At 51.0% G+C, this 20194-nt stretch overlaps 3 protein-coding genes across 5 annotated transcripts; 2 read left to right on the forward strand and 1 right to left on the reverse strand.

Annotated features, from left to right (window-relative positions):
* The first annotated feature begins 1804 nt into the window (after nt 1–1804).
* On the forward strand, nt 1805–7937 carry LOC112874345 (sucrose transport protein SUT1). 2 transcript variants are annotated; one of them, XM_025937622.1, is made up of 13 exons: nt 1805–2230; nt 4526–4591; nt 4827–4925; nt 5049–5113; nt 5211–5295; nt 5396–5429; nt 5572–5671; nt 5780–5855; nt 6164–6358; nt 6453–6596; nt 6687–6920; nt 7007–7114; nt 7226–7937. In XM_025937622.1, exons 1-13 carry the CDS (start codon nt 2039–2041, stop codon nt 7394–7396), a joined length of 1569 nt encoding a protein of 522 aa, XP_025793407.1. In that variant the 5' UTR covers nt 1805–2038; the 3' UTR covers nt 7397–7937. The 2 variants fall into 2 exon arrangements, with proteins under 2 accessions (XP_025793407.1, XP_025793408.1); XM_025937623.1 differs by lacking the exon at nt 1805–2230 and adding an exon at nt 4382–4399.
* A 140-nt stretch (nt 7938–8077) lies between these two features.
* LOC112874346 (uncharacterized protein At3g28850-like) lies at nt 8078–9664 on the reverse strand. The gene has a single exon (XM_025937624.1). The coding sequence runs from the start codon at nt 9408–9410 to the stop codon at nt 8385–8387; it is 1026 nt and encodes a 341-aa protein (XP_025793409.1). The 5' UTR covers nt 9411–9664; the 3' UTR covers nt 8078–8384.
* A 5930-nt stretch (nt 9665–15594) lies between these two features.
* LOC112876175 (homeobox-leucine zipper protein HOX21-like) lies at nt 15595–18209 on the forward strand. Of its 2 annotated transcripts, none has more exons than XM_025940224.1 (3): nt 15595–15867; nt 15997–16385; nt 17315–18209. In XM_025940224.1, the coding sequence occupies exons 1-3, from the start codon at nt 15654–15656 to the stop codon at nt 17708–17710; spliced, it is 999 nt and encodes a 332-aa protein (XP_025796009.1). In that variant the 5' UTR covers nt 15595–15653; the 3' UTR covers nt 17711–18209. The 2 variants fall into 2 exon arrangements, with proteins under 2 accessions (XP_025796009.1, XP_025796010.1); XM_025940225.1 differs by having other exon boundaries at nt 15695–15867; nt 15965–16385.
* Nucleotides 18210–20194: the final 1985 nt, after the last annotated feature.

Below are 20194 nucleotides of genomic sequence, written 5' to 3' on the forward strand. Positions count from 1 at the left end.
GGCTGCCTGCGTGCCTGCCTTGGAATCGGAGTGGATATATATAAATATGTATATTTGCCTCGCTTATCTAGTTATCTGATCGCCCCTACCTCTCTACAGCCTACACGCTCCCACTTTACAACCCTGCTATGCTATCTAGCCTCCTCTGATCTACGAATGTTTGTATCTCTCCGGGCGGGTGCGTAAGCTAAGCAGAAAGAACAGCGCCTTTCTGAAGCCGGCCGCCGGTGTTTTCCCAGAGTCAGAAAACTGAGGCATCGTCACCCGGCCGTATCTCTCCAACAGCTACAAAGAGATTGCGCCGAGCACTGGTTGTCAAAAAGTGGCTGTGTAGACCGCCGTGTACAAGCAGCACGAAGCACGGTTAGGTGCCGGCCGTCGATTGTACGCCGTCGGAATATAAAGCGAATTGTTCGCATGCATGCATTTCCCCATCAGTCAATTCAAGCTTGCTAAGCTAGGCTGAAACTGGTTGGGGTGGAGACCGGTGCATTGGTAGTGCAAACATGCAGTCCGTGCAGGCGATCTAGCAAGCGAACAAAGCTCTGATGAGCCGAGTGCTCCTGCGTGCAAGCGTCCATGGATGGTGGTGACCACACCGCATTTGATGCCTCTTGGGGGGATGCTTGTTGGCGTTGGATTTTAGCATTTGACTCCGACGTGGCAGCTACGGCCCACAGGTACTTAGATGATGAATTGGCATCCGTCAGTGCTGTACTTGTAGCCTACTAGTAGTACTCCAACGACTAGAGAAATAGATTAATGGTGCTTTGGCCCCAAGTGGAAGCTGTTGAAAGTTGGATGGAAACTCAGAACGAGACTAACAAAGTTTCATCCTTTTCCGTTTCAACTACATGTGCGCCGTGTATGCAATCTTGTTTGTGGCCCTCAAAAAACATGGGGGGCTTATGGGGACGGTCGCTCTGCATGCATGCGGCCATGCTCATGCGTGGGAGGAGCTCAGTAAACCCGTGTTCGTCGTCGCGGATTACGGCCCTTGACCCCCATCCTATATATAGGGGCTAGGCGGGGCTCTGCCGCTCTGAGCAATCATGTACGCGCAGTGACGACGACGACGCCAACGGGAACCCCAAAATTAGCAGGCTCATCTGATGGCGTAACCCGCACCCTGAAGCGGTGAAGCCCCGCCCCGTTGACACACGTAGGACTTCCACCGGTACCATGCCGGCCTGTACGTGCGCGCGTTAAGGCTCCCCGTCCGGTGGTGGTGCTGTGTCACTAGCTCCCATCCACCCTGCACGTCACCGCGCTTGGACGAACGCGCGCGGCACAGCAGTTGACCTTGCCAAAGACCACCGATCGTGTGTGTTTAGCCTCTTGGCTTCTTCCTAAGCAGTAAGCACTGACGACGCCGGCGTAGCCATGCAGAGCAAGCCAAGCAGCAGGGCCTGCCGCCGCTGCATGGTGGAGACCGGAATCGCTACGGGCACCCAAACGTTCACTCCTCACGGGCCGAATAAAGCGCCCCGCATCGGTCCGATCGAGATCAGACGATCTGGAAAGCATGCAATTATCCGGTTATCCCAGATGGATAAGGGCACTGCATGCCTGTGGATGTAGCAATAATTAATTGCTCCAGCAACCAGCAGCATCCTGCTTGGTGGAAGGGTGTGCGTAGGATGGCGGACGGGTGGCCGCATCCGGGCAAGGCCAGGCCAGGGTGGTCCGGTGCTCCGGGCCGGGCCGGTGCGGTCGGTTGCGTCGCGCGCCGACCGGGCGGGCGGGCAACGAAGGCCACCACGGCCTTTAAATGCCTCGCCATCTCCCCCCCCGCTCCAGACACAAACCCACCTCGCTCGCCTCACTCCCCGCGCTCCCAGCGCACCTCGCTCCCCTCCCCTCCCCCCACCCTTTCCATTCTCGTCACCCCCTCCGCCCGGGACTCCAGCGCCTTCCAAAGCTCTGCTTCCCCTTTGGTCCCTGCCTCGATCCCGATTCGAATTCGACCTCCCGGCCGGCGACCCATATAAGGATCTTCTGGTGACCTCGGCGGCGGCGGCGGCGTAGCACGTACGCCATGGCTCGAGGCGACGGCGAGCTCGAGCTCACGGTGGGCGTCCGCGGCGCCGGCGGGCGCGGCGGCGCGGCGCCGGCGGCGGACGCGCCCGCGTCGATCAGCCTCGGCAGGCTCATCCTCGCCGGCATGGTCGCCGGCGGCGTGCAGTACGGCTGGGCGCTGCAGCTCTCCCTCCTCACGCCCTACGTGCAGGTATACATCGACGCACGCTCTAGCTTCCTTCTTCCTTCCCCCGTCGACGAGCCCCCCTCCCGGCCGTTTGCTCTTCGCGATCCTCTCGAACGTGCGTGGCGGCCCAACGTGCACGGTGCGCGTGCGTGCGTGCGTGCGTGCATGCTACGAGATTATTGTAAAATATATGTTCCCGTGCGCCGCGCACGTACACGTACGATCGTCGCCGCCTCCAACGGCTGTGATCGAGCATCCGGACGCGCACGCGCAGGCTAGAAAGGTTCCCCCCCCCCCCTTACAAAATGCGTATACAATAATCGAGTAGTATATATATCTTAAATGTTTTTGAAACGGTAGCTTTGACCAAAATTCCATTTTGTCTTTACCTCGTCAGGCTTACGAGTGAAAGTAGTTGCACTGATGGTCAGTATCTGATGCGCATGTGGCCGAGACTTGCTGTTGATAGCTACACTTTGTTTTCTACTAGACGGTGGTCTCATCTAGATTGGAGCGCGTAGCCATCGCCAGACATGGACGATGGACCCTTCCCGATCGATCGCTCCATCGATCATGCATCTCCTTGGGTTGGGTCGTATTAATTGCCCACTTTTCCTCTGCCCCAGCAACTACTCCTACTTAGAGCCTGAACCTCGGTCGAGCTCATCTCTGACGATGCGCACAAGTCAAACCTTTCAAAAAACATTTGTTTCATCTTTGTTTTATACAGTGGATGAACTTGAGTGACGTAGCAGCATGGAGTATGTTGTCCTGAGTCACCACTTCATCTGACACCTCGTGTGTGCCAGGGTTACACCATGGCACGTCCTATGGCTCAAACTCAAAGTGGTAGGCTTTCCCAAAAACCGGGAGGCGGACGGTGGCCGCGTGCAGTGGTCGGCCGGCGTACCTGCAGCCTCTCGCCCAATGATTTGTCTACCAGAAGTTTGCAAACTCTGGTGGATGGGGAAACCTCAAACCATAACCGACCATTTGGCCCGCCGTCCAAAGTTCCAAAACAAAGGCCACACGTTATGTATGGTCGTCCTAAACAAACCCCGGCCTACCGTATTTTCATCGACGCAAAAACAAAAGTTTTTTTAAGTGATTGCCAAATTTGTAATGTTCCGGGCTAATTTTCTAGGTAGAGAAATAAAATAGTCCAAAAGGCCACGTATAATTTTTTCCACTTCACCCACCTTTCATTTTTTTGCCACCTGAACAATCAGATATGGAAACAATTAAGCATGATATTCTTTCAAACATATAAATAGATAGTAATAAAATTGAAAATATATAAACTAGTGCGGCCCCCTTTATATCAAAAGATTCTTTTTTAAAAAAAAAGGAATTTAGGAAAGAATTGGTGGAGGATTTTCTTTATGATTTGATTCCTATATGATTTTTTTTTCCTACGTGCCCCTTTGAAACATATTGTTGGACATCCTAGAAATAGAATCCCATATAATTCGTATCAACCAATAAAAAATTTAGAGGAAATCTAATATGAGGCCCAGCCATATCTGTATTTTTCATGCTGTATCCAAACGTTCCATTGCATCATACGGATTCCCTGTCAAATTGCAATTGAAAGCCAACTCGGATTCTACGTTTTGAGGAGAATCTTACGTCATAAAGGAGTCCTCTCTGCGCACACGGACACGGCACCATGCCTTGTACCGGTGCCTGCCCATGCCGACCAAAACCAGCATGTGTTTTAGAACCTTCACCCATTGTCCATTAAAAAAGAACTGTTCACGGCTGTTCGTCCAAAAAAAAAGTGTTCATTATTGATGGAATGGAATATTTTAGTATAGCCATGCCTATTCGGCGGGCAACTTTGGATAAAGTTTATGCTCGCTGCGGGTAGGCCGTAGCCTTGTTGAGCCAAGTGCCATCGAGGCGATTGGTGCGTGTGCAGGCGAATCTGTCAGGTTTGATCTGGCACGTTGCCTAACCGCACCGTGCGACCTGGATGGTCGGATTAAAAGAGGAACCTTCTTTGGGCCAGATATATTCCCTTTTTGCCTGTGTCTGTAAAAGAAAAAAAAAAGACATGTCCTGCCCGATGTATCTCGACGTGCACAGATTAAACCAACTAAGAAAATTATCTAATGATATAATGTTCTTCTCTATTAATGAAATTGTCACTGTCTCATTTCGGTTCGTTGCAAGTACTTTTCTCCATTAATGGTAATGTGTCTCGCTAACTTATCAGAATCAGTTACAAAGCGTAGTTTTCTTTGCAGTGCAAAATAAACATTACTCATGCACTCTCAATTGCTCGCTGATCTCTGAATTTTGCCTATATTTGCGCAGACTCTGGGGCTTTCACATGCCCTCACTTCATTCATGTGGCTATGTGGCCCTATTGCTGGTTTAGTGGTGAGTACCATACTATTTTTGCACAAATGTTACTCCCTCCGTTCCAAAGTGCAGGTCGTTTTGCCAAATCTTGATACATAGATTTTGTTTATGCATCTAGATAATCATTGTGTCTAGATACATAGCAAAGTTTATGCATCTAGATTTGCCAAAATGATCTGCAATTTAGAACGGAGGGAATATTTTTTTCTTACTGCAGTAAATATCCATTGATCCTTCTTCTACTCCCTTTCAGGTTCAACCGCTCGTCGGTCTGTACAGTGACAGGTGCACCGCGAGATGGGGAAGACGGAGGCCATTTATTCTGACCGGATGTCTGCTCATCTGCCTTGCCGTGAGAACCTCACGCGCTCTCTCTAATCTCTACCGCTATTTTCTTAGAACTGAACTGGAACGAACTCACCGTTGCTCCTCTCTCAAGGTTCCCTACTAATATTTTCAAGCTTATGATGTGCAGGTTGTGATTGTTGGATTCTCATCAGACATCGGAGCTGCTCTGGGCGACACAAAGGAAGAGTGCAGGTTAGCTGCTTCGCTCTGGGGCTACCGCCTCGAACAGAATTATCTTTTGCCTGGCATCAGTCTCAACTGATCTGATACTTGATGATGTGTAATGCAGTCTCTACCATGGTCCCCGTTGGCATGCTGCAATCGTCTATGTTCTGGGGTTCTGGTTACTTGACTTCTCCAACAATACCGTGCAAGTGAGTACATTTATATCAGCAGTTCAGAGTTTCAGACGGATCAGTTTCAAATGCACTATAAATCTATAATAAAATCTGACATTTTGCATTCAACTGCCAGGGTCCAGCTCGTGCCCTAATGGCTGATTTGTCAGGTAACTTCACGGCTAACTCACTTCAGGTTTTACCAACAATTGTTGGTTAGAGCAAAAGACTAGTACTACTGTACTAGTAGCTGTTGTGACATCAGTGGAATTCGCAACCTGATCTGCAACTCTTTCGTTTTCCGCTCGACAGGTCGTCATGGCCCTAGTGCGGCTAATTCAATCTTCTGTTCTTGGATGGCGTTGGGAAATATCCTAGGGTACTCCTCTGGTTCCACAAATAATTGGCACAAGTAAGTCCTGCACTCTTGTATACAAATTCTATCCAGCTCTCTATCTGAAAAGTAGTTTACTGAAAATGTGGATCCTGCATAACAAGAGCTCTCTATCATCATATACAGGTGGTTTCCCTTCCTGAAAACAAGAGCCTGTTGTGAAGCCTGTGCAAACCTGAAAGGTGCATTCCTGGTGGCTGTGGTAAGTTTTATAAATATCTCGCAACATGTTCACAGGATATTTTGTGAATACAAATATAATCTGGTTATGTATCAATTAACAACCTTTAAGCATATATTCTTCCCATGTTGATTTATGATTCGCATAGATGCTAAAACTTGGATATTTTTTCTTTTCGTTCTCTTTCCGCATATATTCCTCCCATGTTGATTTATGATCTGCAAAGATGCTAAATCTTGTTAACCTGTCGGGGCCAGTTCAAAATAAATAAGTAAAATAAAACAGATGCTAAATCTTGGATGTTTCTTTTTCTTTTTGTTTGTGTTCAGGTGTTCCTGATCTTCTGCTTGACAATAACCCTGATCTTCGCCAAGGAAGTACCATACAAAGGAAATCAAAACCTTCCAACAAAAGCGAACGGTGAGGTTGAAGCTGAACCTACCGGTCCACTTGCCGTGTTCAAGGGCTTCAAGAACTTGCCCCCTGGGATGCCGTCCGTGCTCCTTGTAACTGGCCTCACTTGGGTACGCCACACAGATCCATCTAGCTTGTTCACTGATTTCAGGGTGTTTCAGTCTCTGACTGGATTCTGTACTGACTCCGGCACTGTGCTTGCAGCTCTCGTGGTTCCCGTTCATCCTCTACGACACCGACTGGATGGGCCGTGAGATCTACCACGGCGACCCAAAGGGTACCAACGCTCAGATCGCAGCGTTCGACGAAGGTGTCAGAGTTGGCTCGTTCGGGTTGCTGCTCAACTCGGTAAGATTCGTTCCATGCATTTGCAGAAGCCGCAAACTCTCCGTCCCAATTAATTGCTGACCAGGAGCTTCATCACCCCACCGCGTGCAGATCGTTCTAGGGTTCAGCTCCTTCCTGATCGAGCCGATGTGCCGGAAGGTCGGCCCGAGGCTGGTGTGGGTGACGAGCAACTTCATGGTCTGCATCGCCATGGCCGCGACCGCGCTCATCAGCTACTGGTCGCTCAAGGACTACCACGGATACGTGCAGGACGCCATCACCGCGAGCACGAGCATCAAGGCCGTGTGCCTGGTCCTGTTCGCGTTCCTCGGTGTCCCCCTCGCTGTAAGCATATCTTCACCGAACGCCACGGCATGTACCAACAAGGATTTGCTGCTGACACGGCCGTGACCTTCGCGTGAACCGTGCAGATCCTGTACAGCGTCCCCTTCGCGGTGACGGCGCAGCTGGCGGCCAGCAAAGGCGGCGGTCAAGGGCTCTGCACCGGCGTCCTGAACATCTCCATTGTCATCCCTCAGGTCAGCAGCGCTGTTCTGCGGCCTCTAAATTTCAATTCATGGCAGGGTCTGTCTGCCTGTGTCTGTCCTTGATCGCGGTGTGCTCACGGCCGCAACTGCTTTGGTCTGCAGGTGATCATCGCTCTTGGCGCTGGCCCGTGGGACGCGCTGTTCGGTAAGGGGAACATCCCGGCGTTCGGCGTGGCGTCCGGCTTCGCGCTCATCGGCGGCATCGTGGGCCTGTTCATTCTGCCCAGGATCTCGAAGCGCCAGTTCCGGGCCGTCAGCGGGGGCGGCCACTGAGCCCGGCCCCGCCTGGCCGCCGCCGGCCGGATCAGGCCGGCGTGCAAGAAGAGTTTGTATGTTGAACAGAATAAGAACGGGAAAACCATCGTGCAGTGTGTGCTTGTTGTGTCCGGTAGATAGGCAGGCGTGGGCAAGTGGAGAAAGGTAACGTGAGCATCCAGCACCAGCTGGTAGCAAGGTCTGGTCTCTGCTAGCTAGCTAGTGTAAGGAGCGAGTAGGTCAGTTAAAAGCTGGTGCGTCGTGAGGGCTCGGTCGACCGGCAGCGGTCGCGCTTGCTCCTGTTGCCGATCATGCATGTGTGTAGCTCAGCGGACTGATCAGGGGAAAAAAAGGGATTCGATCGACCAAAATGTGCAGCATGAACTGTGTGTTTGCGTGATCAGAATTCAGAAACTACTACTAGTGCTCTAGAGTAGTAGAGGCCGCAGTACTAGATGATGTTCATGATTGGTCTAGAGCTAGAGGCCTACTCCAGCATCTACTATGTATTGTCCGCCGTTTAAGATTTTTGGTCGGAGCAATGGAAGCGCCTTGTTTTGCTCCAATTGTCCCGTTCTTGCGGCTCGCTTTTGTTGCGTACTAGTATATAAAAACGCGCCGCGACGGCGCCGGCTTTGAATCGCAACCAACTGCTCCAACCAGGCAACGGCTACCGCGCCCGTGTCGTGCAGCGAGCAAAAGGAGCGACGCGTAGACGAAGCAGTCCACGGCCACTCAGGCCGGCGGAAGATCCAGCTCGTTATCGAGCAAGAGAGAGTTCAGTTCCTCAGGAAACGCCACTGATGAAGCATTGGCACATGTTAACGTGCCGGCCAAAAGTCCAAACAGAGACGCCACGGTCATCGCGGACCGTCGATCACGCACGCAAGAATACAAGATCATTCACAAACCACAAGGGGGCTTAGCGTGCACCACATCCAAGTGGCGCGCGCGAAGGGAAAAAGAATTGTGCCCGTCACGTCGAGTGTCCAAAACCGCAAACGCCTCAGCAGCAGCACGCGGGGCACCTGACGATGCCGTTCTCGTTGCAGTCCGGGCACCGCCGGAACCCGGCGCCGCCGCCGCCGCCGCCGCCGTCCTCGTCCGACGCGTCTTCTTCATCGTCGTGCCCGTCTTCGTCGTACACGTACACCTTGCAGCTGCCCGAGCACGTCTCGCAGAGCACGAACCGCACGTCGCCGCAGGTCTCGCACGCGCCGGCGTCGCCCGCGGCCGCCGCGCTCTCGCACCCGGCCAGCCTCGCCGCGAGCTCCCCGGCCTCGTGCAGCCGCTTCAGCTCCTCGGCGTTGCCCACGAGCTCCCCGTCCACGAACAGGCTGGGGAGGGCGGGCGCGGCCGGCGCCCAGCACTTGGCGAGCGCGCCTCCGCCCGTGACGCCGAGGAGGCCGTTGAGCTCGTCCCGGAAGCCGCGGTGCATGGACACGTCGCGCTCGTCGAGGCGCACGCCGTAGCCCTTGAGGATGGCGCGCGCGAGGCAGCAGTCCTCGTACGTGGCGCGCACGCCGCGCAGCGACGTGAAGTAGAGCACCGCCCGGCGCGGGGGCGTCTTCTCCTTGCTCGCCTTCCCTTCGCCGCCGTCCGTCGCGACGGCGGCGTGAGGCTGGGGCAGCGGCAGCGGCGTGACCTTGGCGAACGCGGTGAGATCCTGCGGCGCCGTGGCGACCGGGAACGAGAAGGAGTGGCGCCCGAACGGTGCAGTGAGCAGCGGCGAGTGGTCCTCCAGGCCCGCCATGAGCGCCCACGCGTCGATGTCCTCGGGCTCGTTGGGCGGCGTCATGGTGGGCGTGCGCGGCGCCAGCCTCGTCGGCGCGCGCGCCACGGCGGGCTCCGGCGCCCGCGGCAGGGCCTTCTCGAGCTCGAGGGAGCCCAGCGTGGACGACGTGAGCCGGACCACGTGGACGCCGGCGTCGCTGGGGCACCGGGCGGGGAACGACTGGCTCCGCGGCAGCGCCAGCGGCGACGGGCAGTACCGGAGGTCGTGCCGGGCTTGCCTGGAGGTGGTGCACCCCATGGCGCCTGTGAACAAGGCCAGCGGCAGCGGCTAACTGGCAATGCGAGGGAGCTAGTAATTTGGATTGGGATACCAGGGTGCCAGTGTGATCACTGATCAATCAGCCAGGAGCACAATGTTGTGAGGTTCCAAGCAGTGGATGGATGAGCTGGAGGACTGATCTTTTGGGATCGCGGTTTCTGGGGTTTAGGATCCTTTATATATTTGGCTTTGGCCATTGGGGATATAAAACTACTGCCAGGATTAAGACTTGACAAGTGCTGAGATTTACTAGCAGTGTATGAATAAAGTTTGCCCAATGCAGTGATTGACACAAAAAGAATAGGCAATAACAGTTCTAAAACATTCTTTTTCCCCCCTCCTGAAGAGAATGGTTTTGGAACATTCACACTTGGGAGTCTGAACTTTTGGAGGGAAGTTCAAATGGTGGTCTTTCATGTTTTTAAATTAAAAGGAGTCGGAGAATGGCCCTCATTTGTTTGTTTATGGCCATAGCAGCAGCAGCTAGTGAATTAACCTTTGGTTTAGGGCCGTGTTAGTCAAACAATCATTGATTTCTTCCTTTCGCGCTGCTTTTTCTGTACGCATCTTCTCTGCCCCTGATTCGAGGACCCTGTTCACAGGGGCTCTGGCTTTGGAGCTTCTCTTTTGTAGCACTTGCACGAAGTTACATATACGCGTGCAGCTTTGGGTGCAAGGAAAAAAATGCAGCATGATTATTTTTTTATAATATGGAAATGCAGCATAACTTGGGGAAGTAGTCAAGTAGCCAGTACATGCGAATTGCCAAATAGAAGAACTTTTTTTAAAAAAATCTTTTCCTGATAAAAAGAAGAATGAGATCTGTGGTATTATGTTGAAGAAACTGCATCGTTTTTTTTAAGGGAAGAAACAACATCGGTTACTCACACCTCTGATGTCTGGGAATGAGATCCGCAAGAGAAGAAGAGAAGGGAACTATGATGTGCACGGCCAGTTTGACAATGATTATTGGGTTGGGCCGTATACACACGAAGGTAATCACAAACTTCTGGTCCAGCCCAAGTTCATTGGAGTCTGGCTAGGACCGTTAACTCGCTGCCGCTACCTACCCTAACTCGCCGCCGTCAATTCCTCATCTCTTCGATCTTTCCAGATTCAGCTATTGATAGTTTGGCAAGAACCTCGTGTGCTGATTAGACGGGTCATCATCGGTTTTCTGAACCTCGTGTTGAGCGTAGCCATGGTCCCTACTCATTAGACCAGTCTTAATAGGAATTTTATGGATAGTTTTATAATATTAAATTCTAATATATTATATTATTAATTTTGCTGATATAATGAGGAGAGAGGATGAGAAAGTTTATAGGATGTGAAATAAGTTTTATCATCATAAAATTTATCTAACATAGTTATCTAATTTCTAGTAATATGAAAGTGTGCACTGACATCAAACCACTTGATATATCGCCGCTGTTCTACGGATCGGCGGCAGCGGCAGAGGCAGCGAAGAAGAGGATCGGCGGCAAACAAGTCGGCGACACGGGGCGATAGGGCGACGCTCCCAAGGGTACATGCACGTGGCGGTCTCCGTCCCCCGCACCAAAGCCCACGCCGCCTGCTGCTCCGACTCGGACGCCGGCGAGGAGCCGTGCATTTTCCAGCGAGTCGACAGCGACCGCTGTGAAACCCTCGACGTCATGGACATTGCGCTCAAGAGTCGCTTCCCCTTGGAGGTGCTCTCCTCGTCCTCCTCCGGGTGCTGGCCCCTCCCGCCGCCCGCTGCTCCTTTCCTCCGCGACCCCGGGGACGTTCGTTCCCTGGGCCGACTGTCCATGGCGGTCGACGGCGCCACGACCTACTGGCACCCCCCACCAGCAGGAGAGCACCGCCGGCACGTACTGCTTCGACACCGTGACCCGTGAATGGGACAAGGCTGGGGAATGGGTGCTCAAATTCGGTCCCTTTTCCTTTTGGAAGTAGGGAATTCGGTCGGTTTCCCGAATTGGAATTCCCGGGCCAGCCCAACAATCTAGATCGATGGATGGGCCTGAGGCCCAAGTGAAACCAAAGCACTGAATCGACGACGACGACGACACAAAACGTAAGTGAAAGCTGGTCGTCGTTGCTGAAAATAATCTAGCTGCCTATCGACGATCCATCGCTAGTGAACGGCGGTGGAGACGAACGATTTCGAGTCGAGGAGTAAACAACAGAAACATGTTGCCTGCCGGCAGCACGAAACCAAGGAAACTACTGTCGACTGAGAACCTGCAACGGACTCTTCTGCTGCGAGCTACACTGCACCAGGTAGCTAGCGTGGTCAGCAATCCGACGCGGCAACGTACTCCTCCAACGGTGACGCGACGCGGATAAGGTTTTTTTGTTTATCAACCCTGCCGGGACGGGGCATTCCACTCCGATCCGTTCCGCCATTTGTCACCTACTACTGCGATGTCGTTGCTCAACGCTAGCTCTTCTTCTGTCGCAGGTACTACTAGCTAGCTAGTGGGCTAGCAGTAGCGTGGTCGAGTTGAGGATGGAATCGCCGTCGGCGCGCAAGTGGATGGCCTGGCATGGAAAAATACGCGCTGGGGGAGGAGGACGAGGGCGAACATGCGCGCAGGGAGGATGTGGCTGGCACGTGAGGGTTGGGGCGCGCGAGAAGGTTCCAAACGGCCCGGTGCGGCTGTACACACCCACTACCATGCAAGAAACACAAAACAAATAAAGGGCCTCGCTAGCTGCCCCCAGCACCCAACAACTAGTGTGATGTATCTATGGTTATACACATACTATATCCCTACCATAAGTAACACTCACCGTATGTTTGGTTTCGTACACGTGAATGATTTGTCGAAATCTGAACGCACCATGTCTATCTAGCAGTGATGTACCGTCAACACTACCGTTTCCCTGTACGCCGGGTAATTATTTTGACGGCTCACATGAGGTTCAAGTGTATTTTTTTGAAAAAAATCCGTTTTACCTTCCTGAACTTTGGAACGAATCCGCATTTCCTCCTCCTTAGACTATAAAACCGTTCGTCTGGACTCCTCGGACTCGCGATGCCGGACATATAACCTCCCTAGCTGGTTTCTTTCCTTTATGTTTATTTTGGTTGACATAGAAAATAAACATAGTCTAACAAGAAAAATATAAAAGACATGATTTTTTTGATTTAGTATGATTTTTTAAAGATTCAGCCAAAATAAATATAAAAGAAAAGGAGAAAAAACAATGAGAGAAACCAGATAGAAAAGGTCATATGTCCGATATTGCAAGTCCGAATTTAGGGAGATAAAAATAACATTTTTTTTTAAAGAGATACCGGTCCAAGTGTACCGTAGCCGCTCCTAGACGGCGGGATACTATGGAGAGGCCGGGGAAGGGGAGGGGAAGGCCCCGGCCGGTGGAGGCAAGGCATTTGCATCTGCCGCCGTTCCGCTGGAGCGAGCGAGCGAGCATGGGTGCCCTCGCGCGCAGGAGGGAGAGAGGAAGCAGGGTCCGTCCAAGGGGAAGCGGGGGGCGGATGCCGCATGCGCCGGCCGCTGGGATCTCTCCTCGCCGGTCGCCGCTGTCCTAACTAACAAGGCCATGTGCCGCTGTGGCCTCGCGCAAACGCCAGCAGGCCAGGCCAACTAGCGCCAGGGCCACCCGGTTCGCACTAGCAGCAGGCGGGGAGCACCGGGAACGGGGGTGGGCCCGCGCCCATGAGCCATGTACGCTGCACGTCTCGCTGTGCGCGGGGCCACCCACCCGCCCCTTGCATCTCCCGGCCCCTCCTGTTGCTGCATGCGGCGTGCATCCACCTAGATCTCCCCACCGGCTCGGCCCCTCGCCCCCTCCTCTCTCTCGCTCGCTCATCTCACATGGCGTTTACTGATCCAAGCCTCGCATTGCAAATTGCACGACCTGTAAAAGCTTACCGTGTAACGTTGCAGCATGTTCGTGTGCGACGGACCAGTAGGTAGGAGTGGTACCTGCCTGAAGCTTCGTGCCACACGGTCACAGATCAACGGCTGGAAGGAACCCATCACACGGTGGCATGCATTGACGTAGTACACCACCGGCCGCCGGCCGGCTGGATCTGATCTGATCTGACCACATGCGCGCGACGCGGTGCGTGGTGTGCATAGGTCACTCTCCGCCCAATGCGTGCCGTCCATCCCTGGCTGTGCCCAAATTTTTTCGGTTTTTTTTTCTCTAACGTGGGGAGCTAGCTAGCCAACGCAAGACACAATCTAGGCAGCAGCATCCATATGCCCAGTGGCGAGAGTCCAGAGTGGATGGGATCCATCATGCATGCATAGATCCACCCGTCACCTGCGCATACGAAGCTTTCAAAGCATCCAGATTGGTAGTAGGGCTCACGCTGCTCGTGATCAGCTGCGTACCAACTATATATACGTGCGTGTGTGCGGCGTGCCGAACGTGCGTGGGTCGATTGGTTAGGATTCACGATTCTAGCTACTTGGCGACTGAAATCGACGGCCAGGATCGGACCAGACTATCCAGATCATCGCGCGGTAGAATCAGCTAACTAGCATAGATCCAAATCAAACTTATGATGTGTTATGGATAGGACACTGGATGGTTGATCGCACGCACCGAAAAATTGCACATGAATGTAATGGCGCCCCCCGATTTTTCTAACAAATGTGCATGCATGCAGCATCTAGCTAGGAAAAGGCTTCAACTAGGTAGAGGTGATGCACTTTAAAGTTACCTTGTGTGCATGCAAGCATAATTGCACTGCTGCCGGTGCCGGCTATGATGGAGTGAGATACGCTACTCATCTGCTCATCAAGTTGGAATCATGTGTACACTGTCATTGGGTCATCATCAATGTAGCTTTTGGTCCGATGAAAAAAATGTGTAATTATTAGATCCTTGGCAATGTCTACTAGAGCCATTTTGTGCAATATGTTGAGACACTTTTTGTATTTTCCCTATATCGTCAACCATCTCTCCTCATTCTACGGTCCCTCGATATCTTGGTGGTGTGATAAATAACTAAGAGAAAAATGCACCGCCGGTCCACGAACATGTCCATGAACATGGTTCTTTCAAAATGCACATTCAAATCATAAACTTGCTAATCATACCATGTTAGGTCCAAATCACAGTTGTTTAAGCTAAATCAAAAATTGTATAATTTTATAATAAAAAATTATATATGCATACCAATTGTATAAATATATTCATACCAATTGTATAAATATATTTAAATAATTCATACCAAAATAATTCATACCAATTGTATAAATATATTCAAATACAAAAGATCTGTATCAAAAAATTGTAAACCAAGAAACTCATATGATGAAATTTGTAAAAAAAGTTTAGAAAATATAAGAGCTGGGGAGCAAATTTTGGAGGAAATATTGGAAAAGAAAATATTTGGCATAAAGTTTTGAAATAAAATTTTGGAAAAATTAGAAAATATAAGAGCCGAGGAGAAAATTTCAAGAATAAATTTAGACCCACATGTAAGCTCCACATAAGTTGAACACTTCCAATTTATAACTTAAAAATGATGATTTGGATTTCACGTGATACGATTAGCAAGTTTGAGGATCTAAATGTGCATTTTGAAAGTTTGTGGACCGGGATGACATCCTGAACCAAGTTTGAGGACCAGCAATGCATTCTACTCAATAACCAACACATGTCTCTAGTCATTTTTTCCTATAATACACTGTCATTGTATGGGTAGAAGATCAATATAAAAAAATGAAAAGGACATCACAAAGATAAAAAGGTGTATCAACAAATTTAGATTCTACTTAAAAAAAGAAAAGGAACAGTAGAAGCTAGGACCTATTCATTTTGAGGGTTAGCCTTTAGGAAGTTAGTCCTTTATTTTTCCCTTTGTGCCAGCTCATGCATTTCACTTAAGCATTGCCACACTAGTATTTTTTTAGAAAATTAATTTGAAAACACTAGGCCATACTTTTCCAGAATATATAAAGAGCACTAGGACATATTATATATATGCTATAACCTTTTGTGTATACCAATCTTGTACCTTTTTTGCATCATAAATACATGTCATCTTAAGGAAACCCTAGAATTTATTTTGATTATCTCGAGAAAAGTTTTTTTGGATTTTTAATAATAAGCTCCATTTCCTTTTCCTTTTATAACAACCACCACCCTGTTATATTTCCATTTCCTCACCACTCTCTCTCTCTCTCTCTCTCTATCTCTCTCTCTCTCTCTCTCTCAAATACTCCCCATGCTCCTTGCCTTCCTCCTTTGATGAGGCCAATGGCCAGCAATGGCATGGCGTCCTCCCCCTCGCCCTTCTTCCCTCCAAACTTCCTCCTCCAAATGCAGCAGACACCTCCCGATCATGATCCCCAAGAACACCACCACCACCACCACCATGAGCACCATCTCCCTCCTCCCCTTCACCCTCACCACAACCCCTTCCTCCCCTCCTCCCAATGCCCCTCCCTCCAAGACTTTCGAGGTACGCAGGCACACATCGATCGATCGGCATGAAGTTTATTCCATGGCAGCCACCCCCTCGCGCAGATCGATCACTAGTTAACAGCTGCCTCCGACAGGAAACTGATCCACACCGCGCGCATGGATGCAGGTATGGCGCCAATGCTGGGGAAGCGGCCGATGTACGGCGCGGAGGCCGGAGGCGGCGACGAGGCCAACGGCGGCGGCGGAAACGAGGACGAGCTGTCGGACGACGGTTCGCAGGCTGGGGAGAAGAAGCGGCGGCTGAACGTGGAGCAGGTGCGGACGCTGGAGAAGAACTTCGAGCTCGGGAACAAGCTGGAGCCGGAGCGCAAGCTGCAGCTGGCGCGCGCGCTGGGCTTGCAGCCGCGGCAGGTGGCCATCTGGTTCCAGAACCGCCGCGCGCGGTGGAAGACGAAGCAGCTGGAGAAGGACTACGACGCGCTGAAGCGCCAGCTCGACGCCGTCAAGGCCGACAACGACGCCCTCCTCTCCCACAACAAGAAGCTCCAGGCTGAGGTACCGCGATTATTCAACCACGCCGCGTTCTCTTACTTCTCGCCGCATCTGACGATCCTCGCCGGCAGCCCGGATCTAGCTGCGCGCGCGAGCCTGTGATCCGCACCACGCTGTTATGATCCGGGTTGATTGGTCGTGGCTTCAATTCAATTCCCAGCTCAATGATTGGTAGGTGACGCCTAGCTAGCTTAGCATAGCTCAGCTGGGATCCATGTGGGTTTCAGTGCCCGCAGCAGAAAGGTTGTTGGAAGCGGCGCCCATGGCCGGCGCTGCCTTTTCACCTGCGCGCCTACGTACCGCCTGCCTGCCTTTGTGGAATCTTGATGCTGCAGCGGCAGGGCGGCCAGTGAGTGGCTTTTGTCGCGGGAATTGGAAAGGTCATCAGCAGAATATGCAGCGAGCCTCTGTTTCTTCTTCCTCCTTTCTCTCTCTCTCTCTCTCCACCCTCTCTGCGACACTGCAAGCGAGTCCATTGAGGAAGATGCTGTGGCTGGCGCAGTCAATGGCTTCATCATCGCCGGTCCGGCATCTCTGTGCCTCGTCTCAGCGCGCATGTGTGCAGTGCAGTGTCCCTTTGCTTTCCAATCGGAATTGAAATTGCCATGATGTGGGCACTGTACATTGCAGAACTTTTGGCACAATCAGTACTCGTGTGATTGGGAATGCAAATGTACTCATTATTTCTATCAGATGATACTCGATTGGGACCGTGTTGTAGTACCAAGAATTTCGCGTCAAACTAATAGTACTAGCAAGAACGTCCTAGGTTTACAGTGATAGATTATCTTCCCTGACGTTTCCGCTCTGAACTTACATCAACGGACACATAATTCTCATGATCTCTCAAGGAGTCAAGATCAATTGAATCCAACGCTGTTGTGTGTTTACTGACCGTCTGCTGATCAGTTCTTGCTCGTGTGGCACTGCAGATACTGGCGCTGAAGGGCAGGGAGGCAGGGTCGGAGCTGATCAACCTCAACAAGGAGACGGAGGCGTCCTGCAGCAACCGCAGCGAGAACAGCTCCGAGATCAACCTCGACATCTCGCGCACGCCGCCGTCCGAGGGCCCAGACCCTCCGCCTTCGCATCATCAGCACCCCGGTGGCGGCGGTGGCGGCATGATCCCGTTCTACCCTTCCGTCGGCGGCCGCCCCGCCGGCGTCGACATGGACCAGCTCCTGCACAGCACGTCGGGGCCCAAGCTGGAGCAGCACGGCAACGGAGGCGTCCAGGCTCCGGAAACCGCCAGCTTCGGCAACCTCCTGTGCGGCGTCGACGAGCCGCCACCGTTCTGGCCGTGGGCTGACCACCAGCACTTCCATTGATCCATCACGGATGTCACAATAGCATTGCAATGGTGTGATCTCAGAAAGATCCGACGAATTCATTTGGATTCTTGGTGACATGGTGGAAGAGGCACAAAGCTGTGTATGATCTGATCTGATCGGTTGGCCAGGTAGCTACGAGATACTGAGAAGGTGATGCAATTTGGGTAATTGGAGTTGATGAGAAGGGGCCGGGGTTGTAAGGGGAATAAGTGAGGTGGTGTAATTTAATTAGGTAGATTTTGGTTTGAATTTTGATAGTATCTTTTGCAGCTTCTTTCTTTTTTGGTCTTCGCGTTTTTTTTCCTCTTTTGGTGACACATATAAAAATTTGTGAATTGTGAGGCACTGTTGTAATTTGTATAGGTGAATGGGGTGTTCTTTTGCAAATTGTATGGATGAATAGCAGTACATCCATCTCTATCTCTCACTCTCTCTATCTAGTTGTATTACTATTTATATTTTATTTCTGAAAAATAGAATGTGTGGCTGGTTTTTTGACATGTGACCCATGATGCAGTGGCAGACATTGTGTTCAATGGTTTTCTATATATACTTGTATAAGGTTAAGATGTTTTACGAAAAAGGATAAAGTTCGTTGAGGTTATTACGCGCGCGCGCGCGCGCAGTGTAGAGTGAAGTAGTGTGCTGCACTTAAGCATATTCACAATGAATGTCGCAAGTGTCAAATCTAGCTACCCCCATCACATACTGACCCTGAACACCGATCCATCTACTACATTCTTGTGAAATTTGTGATCAAAGAAGCATGAACAGAGAAGCATGGCAACAGCAGCATTTGGACAGCTATCTCTGTTTCCCTGGGCCCCCTTGCTTTTACCCTTTCCACGAGATCAGAGGTTGCTCACCAACCACTTACGCTTCTGAAAAAAGCCAACTTGTTTTCTTTTTTGACAGAGCTCAATCAATCAATCTTGTGGCAAATTGGCAACTCGTCCAGTCAGGGACAAACACAAGTGTGTAACAAACTGTGTACTGGTGGCTCTCAAGATGGCCTCTTGAGGTAAGCACTCATTGATGATTGATCACAATGGAGCTTAGCATTGCAGCTTGCAGCAAGCACCCCGCACTCTTATAGCATAAACACCTGATTAAATAGTGAAAAGGAATGTCTATGTTTTTCATTTCTACCTGCTGCAGCGGTCTGCAGGCTTGATCTCATGAGCCGTACGTTCACGTCATGCATTGGCTCATTGCTGGCAGCTACAGTTTGTCTGAATTGGACCTCGCTAGATTGCTTGCCTACGACCGGCGACAAATCATTGGGGGGATGGGAATTGCAAGGGCGCCAAATCATCAACGGTGGTAAAAAGGAAAAAGAATGCTAGGATTGGATACCATAAAATTCTCATCAAAGGAACCAAGGAAAATTAAGCATGTGCAGTTTTGGGAGAAATTGCAAATTGTCCGCTGCTCTGAACTGTTACTGCATGATCTCAATAGAAAATTGCATTTTTTTTTAAAAAAAATAAACAGTAAATAGCACTTTCATCTCCACAGTACATTTACTGGGACAGGAGTAACAAGAAAATATTTTTAAAAAAAAAGCAAAGAGAAACCGCAAAACAGTGAGCATACATGGTGTTCCGTGTAGGTCACGTCATGGGCAGGGTCCACAAGGCGTGGAGCAATCCCTTTGTGGAGTTGATCTTGATCGGCAGCGGCGGGGCCAAGCGCTACAGGCGCAAGAAACCAAAGGACCGTGTCTGGCCCCGTACCTCTCTGCCCAGCGGGGCCCACGGCGGCCGCCCGCTTTTCAGTTTTTTTTTCCCCTCACACAACGTCTCTGGCCGCAAGTACATCATCTCTTTCGCCATCTCCTCTCTTTACAGATCGACGATCCATGGCCGATCGGGCTATCCGTGGAGAAAACAGCAGGCAAAACATTTTACTTTTTGCGAAAGGACACAGGGTTTTTTTTGTCTCGTATCATGGTTGATTAGGGTAGCCTGTGGAACGGCTCTGGTGGGTAATTTGGTGTCAGATGAGCAGTAGTAGTGCTGGACAATGTGCGGCCACGAGCCCGAGCTACAAGCTGCTGACTAGCTGGGGCACACAGTTCAGTACCGGCATGAACAGCCTGATCGATCTGGTCCAGATGTGAATCGCGAGATGCTCGTACACCAGCTGGTACCCGGGTAGGACTTGTATATATACACGGATGCACGACCGGCCCATTGATTCCGACCGGTATCATGAACCGGTGAGAAAGTGAGGAGAGAACATTCCAATCCGTATGTGCTTCTAACTGTTCAGTTTCTGAATCTGGCACACTGACGAACACCATGGGTTTGCTTATTTCTTCAGTGCAGGCAGGACATCCTCCAATTTCTTCTGCTTTGTATTCAGATTAATGCACCTTCTAGTTCTAGCTAGTATACGCAATTTTCTTCCGGCACATCAGGGATAAGGAAAAGGAAAGGCCAGAAAGGCCAGTAGCAGTAGGGTCTACGTACGTCTGCC

Source organism: Panicum hallii, chromosome 9, assembly GCF_002211085.1.
Source record: "Panicum hallii strain FIL2 chromosome 9, PHallii_v3.1, whole genome shotgun sequence".
Taxonomy (NCBI): Eukaryota; Viridiplantae; Streptophyta; class Magnoliopsida; order Poales; family Poaceae; genus Panicum; species Panicum hallii.